The sequence below is a fragment of the Cuculus canorus genome, chromosome 9 (genome assembly GCF_017976375.1).
Source record: "Cuculus canorus isolate bCucCan1 chromosome 9, bCucCan1.pri, whole genome shotgun sequence".
Lineage (NCBI taxonomy): Eukaryota > Metazoa > Chordata > Aves > Cuculiformes > Cuculidae > Cuculus > Cuculus canorus.
The window spans coordinates 696,578-717,405 of NC_071409.1; the positions used below are offsets into that span (position 1 = coordinate 696,578).

A 20,828-nucleotide genomic window follows, 5' to 3' on the forward strand; every position below is an offset into this window, starting at 1 on the left:
GGCTGTGGGTCACTGCTGAGTGAATACAAAATAAGGCAAGTGAAACCTCATCCACTTCAGCTTTTGTGATTGCTCTTAGGGAGATGTGAGTTCAGTTCCTCCTCTGAGCCTCCTGCTCCCTGGACTGCACTAGGAAGGCAAAGCAATCTGCCTAAGCAGGAGAAAGAGCATCCTAGCAGCAGCTGCTCTAGCCAAGGAAAGAGTGAAGCTGTCAGGCAACGGAAACAGGAAAATTCATGGAGTATGAGAGAAGAGAAAGATAACATACAGCATTATTGGAGGGTTTGCACAGACATGCTAAGGGGTACCATCGTGACTGATGAACGAAGCGTTCTTGTGAAGTTCCTTGGAGAGCTGTAATCTGTTCTTTGCTGGCATCATTATGTGTATGTCATACAAACAAATATCAGTTCGGGAAGGAGATCCACACCAAAGACAGTAAAGTACTTCAGAGATGCTTCTCTATCCATTACTGCCTCAAATGTATTCCTAAGGATCACGTCACACAAACATCCTTCTCTCCTCTTGACTGCCATGAGACTGCCCGGCCGTTCATGGGAAACTTCTTGCACACTGTAGGACAGGACAAATAGGTCAGAGGGTCTCCTTAGCACCACCACCCCAGGCATGCAGGGTCCCCAGAGCTAAGCTGTTTGATCCCAGGAAACCAGTGTGCTGCTGCGGAGGCACCTCAGTGCACAAAGAGCCTCACTGGGAGTCATCTGAGTTCCTAATGCTGACACTTATGTAACTTTAAATGGTTTCAGATAACCAGATTAGTAAATTCAGACTCTAAACTGTACAAGAGAATGGATCAGCCCAAAGGGCTGTCTCTGACAGTGGCTACAGGGGAGTTATAGGGGAAAGCATATAGCAGCACTTCCACAAGGACACCCTCTGAGCTTCCAGCAGTCTGAGCCTCTCTCCACCCACCAGTGGTATCTGTGCTTAATAGCCATGACAAATTCCTATTGATGTTAAGGGTAGTTTGCCTGAGAAGAGATTGCAGCTATTCCTACTGAGCTAACAAAGATTATTTTGCAGTCCTCTGCATTTGGCTGTCTTTAATTTTGCTATTCATCTACAAAAGCAACAGTTGAAAGGATGGCATAAAAACTGGTGGTGCTGAGGCATTTGCCAAAGCTTCTTCATTCTCATTTCCTACACTTCTACATCCATCCCAAACGATGGCAAGAGAGACCTCCAAGCCACTCCAGTGTGGCCTTGGAGGAGAATGTGTCTCCCCAGGAGAGAAACTCTGCCCCACAGTCCGATGAGGTGAACATGAACCAGTCCCTTAAAATCGTTGAGTGAGGAGCCCTGGTGGGCTGGGCAGGGCTTGCCAAGCCCAGCAAGGTCAGAGAGAGGATTCTGTGGTGGAGTCTCCATCCATGGAGGGGTTCAAAACACGTGGAGATGTGACACTTGAAGATGTGGTTTAGTAGACATAGTGAGGTTGGACTGGATGAGCTCAGAGGTCTTCTCCAACATTAACGATTCTATGATTCTATGAGGGTCTGGTGGCACTGAGTGCTGCTGGCTGCCAGGTCCCATACCAGTTGGGTTTTGCAGGCACTGCTGGAAGAGGAATGTACTAACGAGTGTCTCCACTTGGAGCTGTGGCAGAAAGGCATGTGTGCACTTACCAAATTGAGATATGTGAACATCCCTCCCTGGGACACCTGAGGTTCATGTCCACACGTACGAGGCCTCCAGGCACTGCTCCCAGCACCAGTGCCCAACTGGCCCCTCTCTCTCTTTGCAGCTCCTTGGAGAGTGTGCTGGAGGGCAAGGAGAAAAGCCTGATACACACCTGCCTTACAAAGGTCTTGAGTGTTGCTCCAAAAGGCTTTCCATCTGGAATCTGACCAGTACCCCGAGGTAAGTGCTGAGAGAAGTACAGGAGCCCCCAGGCCCTCTGGGCTGCTCCCTGGCCACCCTGTCCTGCGATGCCACCAGAAGTCCAAGGCTGGGGCTCAGCTTTGCTTGCTCACCCTCATCCATTCATCCCCTTTCTGTGTGGGGACATGGACACTAAACCATGTCCCAAAGCACCACATCTACATGGCATGTTGGTGTTGTGTTGATGGTTGGATTGGGTGAACTTAGAGGTCTTTTCCAACCTTAACCATTCCATGATCCCATTATCTACACGTTGTTTGAACATCTCTAGAGATGAGGATTCCAGCACCTGCCTGGCCAGCCTCTTCCAGGGCTTCATCATTCTTTCAATAAAGAAATTGTTCCCAATATCCATTCTGAACATCCCTTGGCACAACATGATGTTATTTCCTCTCATCCTATTGTTTGTTCTGGTGCCCAAAGCTGCTCTGTACTCAAACAAGTAGCGATCTCCCACTTCAAGGGTCTTTAGACATTTCATACCAATACCCTACAATGAAACTCCCCTCCCGGGATGTCCGGTGGGGTTTCACTACTGGGCTTTCCCTCTCCCCACGTCATGTGGTGATCAGAGAGAAGGGGGTGGTGTTCAGGGCTATTTTTGCTTTAAGCTTGATGGGGCAAATCCAACCGTGCTGCCTCACAACAGCACAAAATGAACACGGCCTTGACAGCCCCAGCCTTGCTTTACTGAGCAAGATGGTGCTTAGGGACAAAGGTTCTGGAGCTCCTCATGGGAGGGGAATGTGGAGCTGTTGGAGCAAGGCCAGAGGAAGGCATGGAGATGATCCAAGGGCTGGAGCACCTCCTCTACAAGGACAGGCTAGAGAGTTGTGGTTGTCCAGCCCAGAGAAGAGAAGGCTCCAACGACACCTGATAGCAGCATTCCTGTATGGAAAAGGGTCTCTGGGAAAGCTGGGAATGGGCTCTTGATCAGGGAGTGCAGAGATAGGATGAGGGAGACCAGTTTTTGGCTGAACGAGGGGAGATTGAGATGGGATATTAGGAAGAAATGTTTCCTGTGAGGGTGGGGAGGCCCTGGCCCAGGTTTCCCAGAGCAGTCGTGGCTGCCCCATCCCTGGAGGTGTTGAAAAGACCATCTTGGATGGGACTTGGCGCAACCTTATCCAGTGGAAAGTATCTGTGTGGTGGTGGTGCAAACTGAATGGGTTTCCAACCCAACCCAAAACATTCCATGATTCCATTACTGCCCCTTCGAACAGTCTGTGCAGGCGCTCTGGCTCTTGTGGAAAGAAGACAGTTCTGGAGTGAACTTTTCATGCAATCTACTGTTGGAACCCCTACCTTGATTTTTAACGTTGTAATTTACAGAAGGCTGCCAAACCAAGAGTCAGAATTCTTGCTTTCATTTCTTCTCCATATCTGAACGGGTCAGGCTTGAGCGGCTGGTGCCGAACCTGCAGAAATGGGGGGTCCCTTCCAGCCCCCCAGTCCCCCAAAGCCTTTCTCTCCTCTCTAACCCCAGAAAGTGGAGCCATGAGGGGACGAGGAGGGGAGGGCATCAGCCCTGCATGGCACAGGTAGGACGAGGCCTGGCTGTTTGGGGTGGGATTGGGGTCCCCCTTGCTTGTGGGTGCAGATTAGGACATTTTTGTTAAGATCAACTGCCCCCTCCTCCACTTGTGGGTCCCCTCCCCTCCCCTCCCCTCCCCTCCCCTCCCCTCCCCTCCCCTCCCCTCCCCTCCCCTCCCCTCCCCTCCCCTCCCCTCCCCTCCCCTCCCCTCCCCTCCCCTCCTCTCCCCTCCCCTCCCCTCCCCTCCTCTCCCCTCCTCTCCCCTCCCCTCCTCTCCCCTCCCCTCCCCTCCCCTCCCCTCCTCTCCCCTCCCCTCCTCTCCCCTCCTCTCCTCTCCCCTCCCCTCCTCTCCCCTCCCCTCCTCTCCCCTCCCCTCCTCTCCTCTCCTCTCCTCTCCTCTCCTCTCCTCTCCTCTCCTCTCCTCTCCTCTCCTCTCCTCTCCTCTCCTCTCCTCTCCTCTCCTCTCCTCTCCTCTCCTCTCCCCTCCCCTCCCCTCCCCTCCTCTCCTCTCCTCTCCTCTCCTCTCCTCTCCTCTCCTCTCCTCTCCTCTCCTCTCCTCTCCTCTCCTCTCCTCTCCTCTCCTCTCCTCTCCTCTCCTCTCCTCTCTTCCTTGTCTCTCTCTGCTCAACAAAGATTAAAGTGACCTCTGGCTATAACTCTACTGAACCCCTCCAAGTAGTTCTGCAGTGTAGTTTTTATTTGTACAGTGAAAGGAGAGTTCAGATTAAATTCCTGGCCTTTCAGAGAAAGTTTGTCTGTTCCTTAAAAAAAAAGAAGCACAAAGCAAAAAGGCAATTTTATCTTAAAGCCAGAGCCTTTTTCGTGGTCCCATGATCTTATGAGTTCTTTGCCGGCCTGTGACCTTTCAACCTTGCACTACAGGTTTCTTTTCTAAATTAGCCAGTGTTGAGACATCAATGAAGGAATATCAATATTATTATAAAAGGCATCATTCTCTCCCAGAAATGTCAGTGCAAGTGAGTCATTGCACCTAACTGCTCAGCTTTTGTAAGGCAGCACAGAAGACTTTAGAGTGTGATACAGGGTCCCCCAGTCCTCCAGCTTCTATGTAAAATGCTTTAAAAAGCAATGTCTTTGGCATCTTCAACAATAGAGGCAAAGGGACTAAGCTTTGCTCCCTTAGCCACAGAAGAAAAGTCCTGCCTAAGGCAAAACTGTATCAGTGATGTAAAAATACATAGCTATTACAAACAATTCATTTTAAAAGCTATGCTCAAAAGTAGCACTGTGAAAACAAACCAACCAACAAAATGAAATCCCTTTAGAAAGAACTAAGTGTCCTGGTGAGTCCCATCATTCCTAACAGTCAGTGTCTCTTCATTTCCTTGTATTCGCAGTCCCTAGCTTCTAGCAGGTAGAGGAAGTGAAATCAGATTTAGAGCTTTATTTTTAATCTTAAGAAGATGGGTTTGCATTGTCTGGCGTCTTGAAAAAAGCAACACTTCATGTTTATGTGGTTCTGACCAAAGAAACAGTACCCAGAGAGACAGTAACATTATCCAACGATGTTGGATTACAGGGATGCTGAATTCTCGGCCCAGATGAACTGGTGTGCCATCACTGGCATCGCACTATCTCCTTGCGCTTTGAGCACCTTTAAAGTTACGTAGCCACAGCAGATTCATACACTGTCTTTGTGCTGCAAAATGAAAGGATCTTAAAATGGAAAACCCGCTGGCCCAAATCCGTTCCTGCTATGACTCTGCTCATGTACAGTTACATCAGAAGCAAAGCTGTCACACATCAAAAATTGTGTCACCTAGTAATTATCTTACTATCAGCGCAGAAAAAGTCATGCGAAGGACACCTTCTCCAAACTCCAGGTCAGGTTTTTCTCCTCTGTGTGCGAAAGGCTGCTGAACATTTGCTGTCCACTATCCAGCCAGCTCACTCACATTGAGCCCTCGTTTACCTCTGGCTGAAACCTGCTCAACCCGGGGCATTTTCTCCAGCACAGTTTGGAGCGTGAGAGCCTCTGCTCACACCTGAAGGGGTTTTGGTGCTCCTCAGTACAACATTGTCAGTGTCTCCTCACAGTAATTTTCTCTAGAAAAACAGGTTATATTGTACCTAACTGGATGTGAGGGGAAAAATAAACACTTGAGCAGAACTATATTAATTCCTCTAAGTACTTCAGTCTGTAGTGTTTAATGTATCAACAGCCAAAGAGAAAGTGTCAGCTGAGAAGTCCCATTAGCATTGCCAGATGCCTGTATCGTGACTCAACATGTTTCTTTCTTCATGGTTGTAAGTATTTTTCTTGTGGAAGCCTACAAGACGTCTGTCCCACTGCCACATGCCATGGGTCAGTGCTCAGGAACGCTCTGTTGAGCTAGTGTTCGTAGGAACTGCGTATGTTCCTGCGGGCATTTCTCTTAAGCCAATGCCCAGAAACTGATAAGAGCGAGAATGAAGGGAGGTTTATACTTGAAAAAGTATAAAACAAACCCAGTCAACTTCTGGGTATAACCTCTTTAAAGATGAGAGGAAGTTATCTGATTGCGTCTTCTGCAGGAAGTGGGAGGAATCTACACATGGCTGAAGTGGCATGCTGAAATGACACATTTGAACCCAAATCCCCTGGGTTTGGGGCCAGTTTTGAGCCATTTCTTACTACCAAGCTAAGCTCTGCTTATACAACATAAAACAGATTCAGTGCTACATACATCTTGTTTGTCCGCTGCTGCCTATGTCTTGGGGAGATGGGAGTGGGAAAAGTTTTACTGAAAGTTGTGTCTAGGAAGGACGAAATCTACTTCCTGGGGCAGACCCAATTAGCAGCAGTTTCTCTGATGAGTTTATGGTATTTCTTTACTTTTTGGCCTTTAAGACTTCTTTCTACTGGGAAATCTCTGACTCATCTGTAATACAAGTACAGTCCTGCAGGGTGGAGTCATTTGTATGAGGTCATTAAAGCAATACATTCCATTAAGTCACTGCTGTAAAATTGGGTTGTTCAATTCAAAATATAGCACAGAGTGGCAATTACCAGCTTTAGACAGATTCGCTCTTTGAAATTATTTAGTTGTTCTTAATCTCCCTCTACAGAGTACCAGTCCCGTACAGGGGAATTAAGCACTGCTTTCAAAGGGAACTGGTGGGTTCCAGCGAAGGGTCAAACAGCAGGTTGGCTGAGCTTTGGCATCCACTGCTGCACTTGTCCTTGGTGCAGCTCTCCTTCCTCTTTTCCTCAGCAGCCAGAACTGGGATTGTCCTTGCCCTAGATGAATCTGGCTGCCCCTAGACTCAGGAAGGATCCTCAACTCTGTACAACTATTGAATAATATTCTTGATTAATTAATCTGGACAGGCAAATCCCAACCAGTTTTAGCATTTCTGTAAGGCAAACGGCTTCTTACAAAGTCAGCTGAGATCAAGCTGGATTTGTCAGTTGTACCTAGATGTCCCAATGATTCAAAGGGCTTGATCTGGTATTTTTGTTGACCAAAACAACTAGACACGCACTTCAGAAAAGCTTCTTGGGGGAATTTGCGCAGAGAGGAGGAGGAAGAGCTGCCTGCTTTCTAATGAAGGAAGATGCAGTGAAGAAGTAAGCAGCTGTAGATAGCAAGGTGTAATCTAGTAAATCCTCTGAATAACTTAATAAGATTTCATTCAGCAAAACACATGTCCAGCTTCTGCTGAACACCAGCCAATGCTGGGGGGCAGGGAGCAGAGGCAGAGCTTTCAGGAATCCTGTTGGAGACGGACAGAGCAGAGATTAAAAGAAATACGCAAAAAAAAAAAAAAAAAAAAAAAAAGTGCTGAGATACCTCAACTTTGATGAAGATTTTCTGACATTTCTACAGAATCAGAAGTAGCTTAAAACTGGCTAAGGACAAGGTGCCAAAGGTTTCATTGTGTGGCATTAGTGATGCATAGTGAAAAAGGCAGAAACATCATGAGTTCAAGTGGGAATGTTGTGTTCTTTCATATGGCATCCAAGATACAATGCACTTTGATAAGGTTATCCGAGTTTTTCCTTCTCTGGTTTTGCCATCAGACTTCAGGTTGCTGTAACTTGGCACAGGCCCATTTTGGAACCAGCTGGAGGTCTGGTGGGTGTAATTGCATTGCTGCCTGTGCAATTATTGATTTGCATCAATGTGAAAAATAAGAGGCATGTCCACTGCATTGCAAAGCTTTTGGAAAGTGCTAGAGAAATGAGACATCCTTGTGAAAGTTGAGGTTGTACAAACGCTCTGTTCACTTCTTTTTTTTAAAGGGTAGCTCTGCCAGCTCGTGCTAGATGACTTGGCTGCTCTTCATCATTCATGCTTCTTCATAATGCGTAGATCAGCTTTTCGGTGGGCAGTGGTTTTTGTCGGGACTGTCAAGAGGTGATCTCCATGGCAGGATGGATTTTCTGGCTCCTTCTGACTATCTTGCTGGCTGCCTGTGTGCTTTTCTCCTCCTCTGCATTTTGTCTACTCATCTTTGTGCTTTTTCTTGTCTTGCCCATTTCTAGCTCTTTCTGCCCGTTGCTGGGCAATCTTTTGGTCACTTTTTGCCAAGCTCCATTCTTTTAACTGAGATTGTTCAGAAAGTGGAGCTGGTCCTCAAATATACACAGAAGACATCCAATTTATAATTGGATGCCAAAAGTACATTTCCGTCACGACACTTAGAAGATGTTTATTTCAATTTGCTTAAAATATATCTAATCCAAATCCTGCATACGCATACAATCGTAACAGCAACACGAATAGATGTGCCTCATGACCGAAGATCTGTTTGCTCAGGATTGGAACTTGTATAGACCTGCAGATAGCTTTTCTCTTGAAGACCTTATATCATCTCAGTTTTATGTTTCATTTGTCTACTTAAAAGCTCCTCATTGTGATAGCACGGGAGCATCACACAGGCAGGTGGTCAGATAAGAAGTGCTCTTATCCCTATTCAAGGGGTAAGTGACCTGATGAGAGTCGCTTAGTCACAGAGGTTTGTGGCAGAGCTTGTACTTCCAGTTCTTGCTCCTGAAGTGGGCTTGGGAGCTTGCAAGTGTGATCTCGGCTGGCATATGGAAGACTAGTGTTTCACCACAAGAACAGCAGAGAGCATTTGAACAAGCAGAGTGCGTGCTGCGGTCTCTTCAAGATTTTGTGAGGAATGACACGACTTTAGTCCCCGACACAGGCACTGATGTCGCCTGAATCAGGGAAGTGAGATGTATACAAAAAAAAAGAAATACTTCAGCCTGCGCAATGATCCCCTGTGCTCAGGGGATGGTTCCAAGGCCAAACCTCATGGGTTTCAGTTCCAGTTCTTTCCCTGTCAGCAGTAAGTATTTTGGTGCACTTCAGCAGCTGTACGCTTGTGGAGGGCTTCGTGCTGCAACTTTGGAGTGCAGCCACGGCTCACAGGGAGCTGCCCCAAGGTTGCTTTCAGGCAGAGCAGGAAGCAAGCCCTCGATACACAAGGGTGGCAAGGATCCAACCACAGGTTTTGAGAAAGAAACAAGAAAATTGGGTACTGCTTTGGTCCTCTGTGCCATCCCGAGTCATTCTGTAGCAGCCAGACCAAATAAGAGGTTTATGACTTCTCTATCAAATAATTTGTCTTTTTTGAGTTTGCATTCCTGGAGTTCATTCCACTCAACAGTGGACAAGAGGGAATGTCCTCAAGCTGCACCAGAGGAGGTTCAGATTGGACATTAAGAAAAATTTCTTCACTGAAAGGGTTCTCAGGCACTGGCAGAGGTTGCCCAGGGAGGTGATGGAGTCCCCATCCCTGGAGGTATTTAAAAGGTGGGTAGATGAGGTGCTCAGGGATCTGGTTTAGTAGTGGACTGGGACGGTTGGACTTGATGATCTCAAAAGTCTTTTCCAACCTAGTGACTCTATGATTCCATGATTCAGCAGACCCAAGTGAGACCGCTGTTAACTGTGTGTCTGTAAGTAAGTAATTTTCTCTCTTTTATTTTCCAGGAGGAGGAACCAATCCTGGTGTTCCTGTAGTCCTGGCAATATATCCATGGATTCCTCTGGTGGTTGTCTTCTGCTGTTACACTAGTTGGATTAATTAGATGAGATCTCTGATACAGATCTCCAAGTGATGTGTTCAAAGCCTGGGGTGGGGAAAGGGCCATAGCTGTAAAATTAGAATAAATGCCCAGGAGTAAGGGCTGAAATAACCTTGTGTCACATCACGTACTTGGTAACCTGCTATGTGTGTGGTACTCTTGCATTTACAAGAGATCTCATTTAAAGCCAGCGTGGCTCAGACTTTACATCATCTGTGGCAGATTTTTTTCCCCACATTTCCAGGAACAAGACCCATTTCCATGCTCCAGAAAGCCCACAAATCAGCTTCTGAGCTGAGATGTACCACGTTTTTGCGATTCTGTGGCCCTGGAGATTCTAACCTGTGCCATTACCAAGAGATGCAGCAAGAGACTGAAAGGCACAATGTCATCTGTAAAAGAATGAATATTTGGGGTGTATGGGGTGCATCTACTGATAGTTCTTAACTTCTGGAGGTGCCACCTTAGCCATGATCTTCACTACAAAATTCTCCCTCTCTTTGCAGCTTGATCTTTCTAATCTGCTTTGTCGTATCCCATGGATGGATTTAATTAGAAAGGTTTCATAGGAAATGGTTAGGCAATTTCCTAGGAAGGCACCCCCTTTTCCCTTCCCACCCTTCCCGATCCTCCACCCTTCCCGATCCTCTTTTTCCTGTGCTGTCCTTGGCGTCTCCCTTACTCAGGACAACGAGCGGTGAGATGAACGACCCAACTTTCCTACATCTTTGTGCACGTTTGAGCCACCGGTTCAGAAAGAGCCAACTCTGATTAGTTCGGATGGGGTTTTGGGGACAGTGGTGGCGTTTCTGGGTGGGGTTTCTGGTAAGGTGTGAGCTCACAGGGCTTGGGCTGCAGCAGGGGCACATCCCCTTTCCTTTTCCCACCGCAAACAACCGCTCTCAGAAAACCCCCAAGGAGCGATCTTGGGGTGCTCCGTCTGTCGAGAAACAGGCGAGATGCCGGTCAAGAGCCCGCGGGGGCTCCGGGGGGACCCGCCAATGCCCCGTCCCGAGCCCGGGAGGAGCTCAGCTGCGCGAGGAGCGGGCGGGACGGCAGCGCCAAAGCCGAGCATCCGCGCTCCACACCCGCCTCTCCCCGCAGCTGCTCCAGAGGGGCGCGTCCCCCCTGCCGCTCAGCGACCCTTGCACAAGTTGACTCTTTCGGCACTGGTGAGACCGCACCTCGAATACTGTGTTCAGTTCTGGGCCCCTCACCACAAGAAGGATGTTGAGGCTCTGGAGCGTGTCCAGAGAAGAGCAACAAAGCTGGTGAGGGGGCTGGAGAACAAGTCTTATGAGGAGCGGCTGAGAGAGCTGGGGTTGTTTAGCCTGGAGAAGAGGAGGCTGAGGGGAGACCTTATTACTCTCTACAACTACCAGAAAGGAGGTTGTGGAGAGGAGGGAGCTGGGCTCTTCTCCCAAGTGACAGAGGACAGGACAAGAGGGAATGGCCTGAAGCTCCGTCAGGGGAGGTTCAGGTTGGATATCAGAAAAAAATTCTTCACAGTAAGAGTCATTGGGTACTGGAACAGCTGCCCAGGGAGGTGGTCGAGTCGCCTTCCCTGGAGGTGTTTAAGGAACGGGTGGATGAAGTACTTAGGGACATGGTTTAGGGAGTGTTAGGAACGGTTGGACTCGATGATCCAATGGGTCCTTTCCAACCTTGTGATTCTGTGATTCTGTGATTCTGTGATTCCACGCGGTTTTCCCTCCGCGTTGAGGGAAGCTCGGGGAGTTCGGGGGCGCGGCCGGGGATGCTCTGACTCCCGGGGACCGCTCGGTGCAACCGGGGATGCTCTGACTCCCGGGAACCCCTCGGTGCAACCAGGGATACTTTGACTCCCGGGGACCCCTCGGTGCAACCGGAGATACTCTGACTCCCGGGAACCCCTCGGCGCAACCGGGAATGTTCTGACTCCTGGGAACCCTCGGCGCAACCGCGGATGCTCTGACTCCCGGGAACCCCTCGGTGCAACCAGGGATACTCTGACTCCCGGGGACCCCTCGGTGCAACCAGGGATACTCTGACTCCAGGGAACCCTCGGTGCAACCGGGGATGTTCTGACTCCTGGGAACCCTCGGCGCAACCAGGGATGCTCTGACTCCCGGGAACCCCTCGGTGCAACTGCGGATGCTCTGACTCCCGGGAACCCTTGGTGCAACCGGGGATGCTTTGACTCCGGGGGACCCCTCGGAGCAACCGGGGATGCTCTGACTCCCGGGAACCCTCGGAGCAACCGCGGATGCTCTGACTCCCGGGGACCCCTCGGAGCAACCGGGGATGCTCTGACTCCCGGGACCCTTCGGAGCAACCGGGGATGCTCTGACTCCCGGGGACCCCTCGGAGCAACCGCGGATGCTCTGACTCCCGGGGACCCCTCGGAGCAACGGGGGACGGTTTGACGCTCGGGGATCCTTTGGCGTGGCCGGGGATCGTTTAACTCCCGAGGACCCCTCGGTGCAACCGGGGATGGTTTGTCGCCCGGGGACCCCTTGTCGCAGTTCGGCCCCCGCGGACCCCCCAGCGCGGCCGGGGACGCTTCGCCTCCCGCAACCCCCCTCTCCGCTCCGCTGCCCGGACCCCGTGGCAGCCCCGGGGCGGGGCCGGGCGGGATTGGCGCGGGCGCCGTGATGCCACGTCCGGCGGGGGAAGCCTCGCGCGGAGCCGCCCCGCGCAGGTGGAGCGGAGCCCGCCCCGCCCCGCCCCGCCCGGCGGCGCCGCAGCCGCAGCAGCGCGGCGGGACCGCCCGGGGATGCAGCCGCGCTAAGAACAAAAGCCCCTGAACGCGCTCACGCTCCGCGGCTTCCGAGCGGCCCCGCTGGGATCTCTCAGCCCTTCCTCCGCCCGGACGGATCGACTCCCCGGAGCCCAACCCTGCCCGCCGTCCAGGGAGGGGCGGCCGCGACCCGGACCCCCGGCATCGCCCCAGCACCGCGCTGCCTCCTGAAGCCCGGCATCGCCCCGGGACCCCGGCATCGCCCCGGATCCCGGCACCGCACTGCCTCCTGGTCCCTCCGGCATCGCCTCAGGACCTCAGCACCGCCCCGGATTCCGGGACTCCGGCATCGCCCAGGAACCCCCAGCACTGCCCCGGATCCCGGCATCGCCCCGGACCCCCGGCACCGCCCCGGCATCGCCGCGGGACCGCAGTGCCTCCCGAGCCGCAGCATCGCCCCGGCCCAGCGCCGCTCCCCGCCGGCCGCCGCGGGACCTTGGCTTTGCCCTTCGCACGGCAGGTGGCGGGTCCATCCGAGAAGGATGCGTTTCTTGCCGTGGGGATTGTGGCTGCTGTGTGTCGCCTCCGCGCCGGCCCGCGGTGACAGCGGCAACAAGGCGAGGAGCTGCGCCGAGGTGCGGCAGCTCTATGGGGCCAAGGGCTTCAGCCTGGGCGGCGTGCCCCAGGCCGAGATCTCCGGTGAGTGCCGCGGCCGCGCACCGCCGCTCTGACGCGGCACAGGGCACCCTGGGACACGGACCCCCGGGACAGGGACCCCCTTTCTCTCTCCCCCTGCGCACCCCACACTCCATCCTCACCCGCCTCTCTCTCTCCTCGCAGTCACCCCCTCTCCTCCCCCTGCAGCCCCTTGGGAACCAGAACCCTCTCTCTTGGCCCTCGCACCCCTCTTCACCTCTCCCATCACCCCGAGGACCAGGAACCTCCTTTCTCTGCCCTCGCAGCAACCCCGGTACTGGGCACCCCCCTCTTCTCCCCTTTCACCCCCTTAGGAACCAGGCACCCCCGTTTCTCTCTCTCTCTGCCCTCGCGCCCCGCCTTTCTCTCTCTCTCTGCCCTCGCCCCCCCCTTTCTCTCTCTCTCTCTGCCCTCGCCCCCCCCTTTCTCTCTCTCTCTCTGCCCTCGCCCCCCCCTTTCTCTCTCTCTCTCTGCCCTCGCCCCCCCCTTTCTCTCTCTCTCTCTGCCCTCGCCCCCCCTTTCTCTCTCTCTCTCTCTCTCTCTGCCCTCGCGCCCGAGCTGGGAAGAGAGCTGAGGGAGACGGGGATCACACCGAGTGTTGTGTGGTGGTTTTCTGCTTTCATTGTCTCGTGTCTGAGTACAATCGAGACAGTCTCGGGGTTTTGGTTCGGAAGTCGGGGCAGATCGGACGTAATAGGGTTTGGTGTCAGAGCTGAAAAATGTCACAAGATTATGAGAAAGAAGAATTGATTTTTCTTAATCTTCTTTTGGATGGGAAGCAAACCTGTAAATGGCATTTGTCAGTTGTTAGAAATGAAGCAGGAGTAAAATGACCCTGTGTCAAGCAGGTAGAGGATAGAGGAAAATCTGACCAACTCGCCTCCGAGCGTGTCCCTTTGCCTTCGTTCTGGTTTTGGACAAACCTTATTTGATTCCCTCCTCTTTGCAGAAACCCAGTGAAATATTATTGAATGTTCAGGGTCTGGTTTATATTGGGGTTGGTTTGTTCTTTTTTTGTTGTTGTTTTTGTTGGTTTTTTTTGTTTGTTTCTCCTTAAGGGAAATATGCTGAGGTGTTGTATTTTTTTTTAAATTCTTGTTGAAGTTTTGATACACGAACTTGTGATCCACATCTGAGAGCTTTCTTCTCGCTTGTGGGAACCTTCTTCCTTCAGACAAAGCATAAAACGTGCAGGCGTACGTGCCAAAGCCAACCTACAGGGACATCCCAGTAAAATTGCAGTTTGTAGTTTACATCTAAGCTACAGAATGCCTTACGTTGAATATTTCATTGTGTAGTTTTCCAGAGAAACCAATTCATTTTCTGACCCATGAATGGAAAAGTTTGAACCATGTGAATGTCTCATAAGCGTAAACAAATTAATACTGTATTTGTCAAGTTGCAACGAAGAGTAAGTTTCCAAAGTAAAATGAGCGATCCTTGAAGTTAAACAGTGGGGAATTTCAATATCATCCCAACTTCACTATTAATAGAACAGTAATTCAGTTGAGCAAGAAAGTGTCTTTTTATAAATTTGCATCTGATTATTGCAAATGTGAAGACGTTAGCAGTCGTGTTTCAAGTGGAAAGTTCTTGGAAGACTGCATGTTTACAAATACTCATGGAGATGGCTACGGCACTGTACGCAGGGGTAGTACTACAGGGACAGTCCCCGAGGATGGCATGAGCTGCAGTTATGGGTATCGCAGGTTAGCCATGAGGAAAGTGGCTTGTGCCTACAGATTGGTGAGATTCAAATAGTGACAGAGGACAGGAAGATTTATAGAAGCCTGGAAACCTTGTTTCCTACCATTTGTTGTTAGGAGGGTGTACGCTAGCAGTCGAAGCCAACAGTAGTTAAAATTGCAGTATCAAACTGGGCATCTCTGGCTGTTACTGTAAACAGGGCAGCTCTCTAGATAAATGCTATAAAAACTTGAGGAATACCACACGGAAAGTAATATGAAGTGCTTGGGAAGGAAGGTTCTGCACGTAAACCTGCTGTTGATATTATTAGCCTGATATTTCAGACTGCTAACTGACTTAACGATTGCATTGGTAATTACCGTGCGTACCTCCTGACTGATGCACATTTACCCTTTTCTATTGCTGTAGTGCATATCCAGTATGCAGTATGGTTAAAACCTTGATGTACATTCATACTAGCCTCAGAAATGTTCCTGATAAAGTATAGTGCTGTGTATCACATATGCTTTTTAGCGGTTGTGCAGGTTAGTGCAGAAGTCCATGCCAGTTTTGTTATCCTCAGGAGGAACAATCCGGAGACCTGCCTGTAGTGTCCCTATGTGTCATAGAATGATATATGGCACAGTCTTGTATTTGTGTTTTGTGGAAACAGTCAATCGTCGCTTGAGGCTGCTTTCAACAGCTTTAGTTCAGGAGTTGTCATTGGTATGTAGGGGGTCTTGTCAGGGTTACACCTGACTGACACCTGTAAATGCTGACACACCAACAAATGACAGCTTTGGCCAAATTAAAAAATGCTGGTGAAGATGGTTCAGCGGTGGCTCCAGTTGGGACTATGCTGAGGTTTCTTGATCTTGTGGTCTCTCTGTTGTCAGAGAGGTTCAGGGGCTACCCCAAGAACCGTATCTTTGTCTTGCTTCCAAGCCGTCCAGAAGCAAAAGCCCTGTGCTTTCTCCTTTTCCAAGGGGATCTTGCTGTTCCTTCTCTTCCCACGGCTTGCCCTGAAGCAAAGAGGAAGACCCATTTCTTAGCCCCACAGCCTTGTCCTTGAAGCAGTGCTCTTGTGCTTGGCTGTCCTTGCTCCTGTCCACTTTGATCTGGCTCCAGATGCTACTTGGTGTGTGTTGCTGTCACTCCAGCCTGGCACCAGGAGCCAAGCCACATGCTGCTTGCACCCCCAGAACTTGACTCCAAAAGGAGTTTAGTAAGCTCCCATGATGCGGGCTCTGACTCGGGATGAGGTGACTGTGTTTGTGTTGGTTTTAGAACACTTATTGCACACTTTACACCTTCCAATCTGTGTTCTTTGTTATGATTTAAGAGGATTATGAGTAATATAAAGTCTCCACAGCTCAGCAGACGGCAGTATCTGCTAACGACTGTACTGATCAGTTAGAGAAGCGGTTGCACAGCAATTAGCTGGCTAATAGATAAGCATCTGATTCAGGGATAGACTCTTGGCTTACCAGATTTCTCATGAACCACCTAGACAGGGGTTCCTGGTTTTTTGCTAATGTTGTACAATGCCTTTAACATGTCTAAACACTTTAAATGTGTTGGGTACTGTTATTAAGTGTGTTTAGGGAATACGCAAGGTGTTAATCTCACTCTTTGAAGTCAATGGCAAAACTCCTAAACATGAGAGAACCGTCTGCTCATATTAGTAATCCTGACAGACAGATGTGCGCTGTGAAGATCTGCCTGGGAGAAAGCTTCTAATGCTGGGGGAAACTCTCCCTATTCCTTGGATGCTTGTTTGCATCAGGTGTACTAACTTCAGCGAAGTTTCCTGTGTGTCAGTGTCCCCACTCACTGGTTGGGTGATACGCAGCCCTTTTCTGTCATTGCTACAAAATATGGGCAAACAGTGTGAGAACTTCTAGTTCTCCTGTTTCCTCTTGAGTCTCCTGGAGGCAGAAAGCCTCAGTTTCTGCTTTCCTACTTTCTTGCAACCCAGACACCATCACCCCATCATGGGTCCCCTGCTCTGGTGACTGAGGGCCAGTCTTGGGCTCACAGCGTGGTTTGTGATGGGAGAGAGCAAGCCTGTGGCTGAAAATATTGTACTTTAGGGACAATATCCAGCTTTGTTGATTTGATGGAGCGGTTTACGATTACTGATGTTGGGTGCGTGACTGCTGCCCAGCGTCTCAAATGGAGAGCTGTACTGGAGAAGATTTGAGAGGTGTGATTTGACGTGGATGTGTTTGGTCCTTGCACACTGTCTGGGCTAGGCTTTTGCTTGGGTTTGTTGATTCCCAAGATCAATCCTTCCTAGACTTGGCTTGCTGCTAGGCTGAGCTTGTTGTCATTGGCAATCGGTATAACACAGCAAAAGAGAAGGAGAGCACAGAATAAAGCCGGCTAGACTTTGCCAAATCATATTGCTGCTCATCCAGTCACATATCCCATGAGTATGCTTCCCTAGTTTCTTAGCCAAAAGGCATCGGAACAATTTTTTTTACCTTTTAGTGCTTTAAGACTGCGTAATTCAGTCTTGTAAAGAAAAAAAAATATGAAGTGCACATGTTGGAGGCATTTGAAGGGAAGTTAGCAGAGTAGAGACTGGGTCTGGCTACAGGATGTGACTTGATGAGGCTTTTGGAGTATGAAGACGGCAATGAAACCCAATATTGGAGATCATTTCAGCTCTGGCATTTGCAAAATTTGAGACGTAAATGCAAAAATGGACATACGTGCATCTGTGATATGAAAAACAAAATCTGGGGCTCCTCTGCTCTCATGGAAGGATCTTTACCATAGGATTGCGAGGGGGCACTCTGTTGCTCCAGTGCTCTTTGAGGTTGTTATATTGGGTTTGTAGTTACTCAAGACAGACGGGATTGCTCAAGGTCAGCTGCCATATGGTGAACTCCTGAGTGCAATACCAACCCATTTATTCTAATGAATTTGTTAAGGGCAAGTTGGAATGGCCTTTGGAGCCTGCTTGGTTTGGAGTACTGTTTCTGATGAGGTGTAACACGGGGAATTGCACCTTTTCATCAATCTGGCAATTGTATTGGTGGGAACGGTAGAAGAAGCCATGCCAAACTGCGCATCGCCATTTCTCTCTAACTTAATATACATAGAAATTTGCATATTTTACCCTTTGTGATTGTTTTGTTGATTTGTGACTGCTGGATGTCTGCACACAAAACCTTGGTGAGGAGATTTATGGAGACCAAGGGGCTCCCTCTGCCGGATCGGTGCAGAGCCTGCCAGGACCTGGTTCGCCCTCGGATGTTCTTTACAGCTTTGTGGGACTGACCTTATTTTTAAGAGAATGTTCCTTTCTGTCACTGTGATATGGATGATGAAGCTTCACCACATAATTATCTTTATGAGCTGTGTCTGACCAAACTATTTCAACAGCTTCTTTTGTTGGGGAAGCAAAAACCTGGTATTTTCAAAAATCCAGTGTATCTGGAGCCTCCCCGTTGCTGCATCAAACTGCAGAGCTCACCTCATCTCTCCTTTCTCTGTTCTTGCCCTGCGAGTGCCCTCCTTTGTTTAAGAACCTGTCAGTCTCTGCAGACGCTGGATGGGTTTGGTAGGAGATGTGCGGCTTTTGGCAGGGATCACGAAGCAGTTGGTTTCATGTTCTGTTGCTTTCAGTGCAATTGTCTGACAGTGAGGGGACCGGATAGATATATTCCTCTGGGTAATTTCAATAATTAAGTGTACTTTGACCTAACCAAAGGCAGGGAGGGAGCTGATAGCTTAATTATCAAAAATGTGTATTTAGAGCCAGAGGTTTTATTTTCCTCACAGGTTGCAACAACGATAACTGAAGAGAGAGGGCATGGAGTGCCTGCCCAGCAGCAGCTGAGTACAGTCTCCATACCCCACTGCTGCTGCCCATCGGATGAGGGAGGGGGGTTACATATGATCTATTTTTATTGCAGCATCAGATTGCATTGGGCACAGTATGGAAAACAAAAGCAGGATAAAAGGATGGGTCCTGCCTTGGAGAGCTGTTGGACTGAGCAATTATCCTGACCGTGCTGGCTGCAATAGTCTGTGCGGTGTGGCTGGGGCCAGTGCTGCGGGTTTGGGCTCCTGGCAGCAGCTTGGGTGTTCCTGTTGCTTGTTTTGTTGGGTTGGGGAAGAGAGGAGCGGTGGGAGGTGGGAGTGTGACTGGCAGGTGTCATTGGCATAGGGAGAACTTTGTATCTGCTTTCAGCATTCAGCTAGAAATACTAGCTAGAACGTCAGGGGAAAACTAGGTAAACAGACATCTCAATTTTGTGGAAATCCTCGGGTTTCCTTGGGGGAAACAGCTTTAATTTCTGTATGCTGCCCTGGCCCCTACTGAACACAATGTATTTGTATATGTAGGGTTTCTTTCTTTGATCCAGGAGGTGCTTTTATGTACATGTAGCAGGCAGAGAGCCTTACGGAGCGGGTAGTGCCAAGACAGCACACTGCTTTAGCGCACAGTTGGCCTTGCCAGCTCCGCTCAGCTTCTGAGACAGGGCATGCGTTGCCTCCAAATGGAATTGCTTGCTTTCCTGCAAGCGGAAAAACAGCAGGCAGCTCCCAAGATGGTGCACGTGTTGCTCCCACTTGGAGAAGCAGTAACAAAAGCCCTTGCAGCGAGTTGTCTTCAGTGAGGCGTCCTGTCCTGCAGTAGCAGGTTATCTCCTGCCTGAAAGGCAGGCGCTCCCTTTACTCCGTGTGCTGCACAGCTGCTGCCTGGACCAGCAGGGCTTGGCTCAAACTGCCTTCGATGCAGGCAAAGGGTCCCCCATAGCCCTTTGAATGTTCTGCCTGCAGCAGGCACGTGGCAAATGAGTAGAGTCACCTTTTCAGCTTTTCCTGTGGAAGATCTTCTCCTTAGCTGAGTGTTAAATCAAAAAGGAGCTGGGCTTGCTGCTTCTGCCTGCGCGACTGTGGGGAGGGCACTAGATGCTCACTGCTCTTTGTACTTTCTGTGTAGATAGAGTCTTCCTGAAAAGCAAGGAAAAAGACTTCCTGAAAAGTCTTCCCTCTTTGTTTCCACCTGTACAAGTTAGGTCAAAGTTGGGACATCTTTTTCAGTGCTTCTCCATATACTTACTACCAGGCAGAGCTGTAGGAAGGAGGGAGCGATGCAGTGGGCAGCTTGGTGGAGTGGACGTGCCACCTGCTTAGGTGGCCTGGAGCAAGTCTGTACAGAGTATCTTCATCTTTAAATCTCTCAGGAAAAAGTCACTTAATCTTGCTTTCCTGTGTGTGGAATGAGGGTTGACGGTGTCTTCCTGAGAGCTGTGAAGGTGACCCATCGTGATGTGGAGAGACCTAGAGAAGGGACAACCTAAAGCTTGCAGGAACCCTGGTAGCAGTTGCTTGAGGATTGTTCCATAATGTTTTGTAGATTGTTTGCACAAAGTTGCTGTAGCTGCTGTTGCATTAGGACATTTCCCTCTCCCCTGATGGCAATAGATCCTGACACTTCTTTGCTCTGTCTGTTATATCCCTGACAGGTAAAACCTGTCTGTAAGTAACATATGATTCCCAGGGAATCGGGTTACCTCTGTTCTCAGACTGTTCTGCGAAAAATAACGATGCTTTAGACTCTAGGTGCTTAAAAAGCTTGTCTGTGAGCTGAGTCAGTCACTTCTGCCCAGCAGTATGTTTCCCTTCTACTTGGAATTCTTCAGATAGGGAAAACTTCCCCCCCCCCCCCCTTTTTCTTATGACTGGAATGAGCAGGCTGTGCTGTGACAGTTATTTGAAATGCTCAAGCTCCACAATATAATAAATACATTCATCGCAGTTGTGTTGACTGTACAGAGATTATAAAACTAAACTAATTTTTTGGTGCGTTTTCATGTACAGAGCAGCATGAATCAAAAGTACAGAGTTACCCAGCTGTTCTCAGCTCCTGTGCTAGCAACAGGAGCAAACCAATTTTTTAAATTGCCTTGCATTCTTCTGAAGTATTAAGAAGAAAATGGCAACAAAAAAGTTTTACTGTGGTTTCAAGGAGCAATACGGTAGTACTTATGCAGACAGTCAATCTTTTATATGACTTATATGCAAATGCTCTGACAAGTAGTTTTGGCTTGCAAAAAATGGGTGTTTTATAGGATTGTAAAACTATATAATTTAGTTGGAGTGTTTCCACTAGTTTTACCTAAGTCTTTTGCCTTTTAGCTGGAGCAGGCAGACATTCCTAAAATATCAATATTTTTAGTAATTATTTTAGTTGTCAATTTGCTCATAAATAAAAATATAGTAAAAGC

The 20,828-nt window shown here is 49.4% G+C and overlaps 2 protein-coding genes across 2 annotated transcripts in view; both read left to right on the forward strand.

The window, feature by feature from the left end:
* LOC104068773 (glypican-5) overlaps positions 1-9,593 on the forward strand; it is a 501,941-nt gene extending 492,348 nt beyond the window's left edge. Inside the window, exons 11-12 of the transcript XR_008451209.1 lie at positions 1,766-1,881; positions 9,385-9,593. The gene's annotated coding sequence lies outside the window, so the exon portion shown is untranslated. The remainder of the gene's footprint in view (positions 1-1,765; positions 1,882-9,384) is intronic.
* Positions 9,594-12,189: 2,596 nt separating this feature from the next.
* Positions 12,190-20,828, forward strand: part of GPC1 (glypican 1) — a 237,583-nt gene continuing 228,944 nt past the window's right edge. Inside the window, exon 1 of the mRNA XM_054074276.1 lies at positions 12,190-12,897. Coding sequence (XP_053930251.1) covers positions 12,741-12,897 — 157 coding nt within the window. The 5' untranslated portion in view covers positions 12,190-12,740. The remainder of the gene's footprint in view (positions 12,898-20,828) is intronic.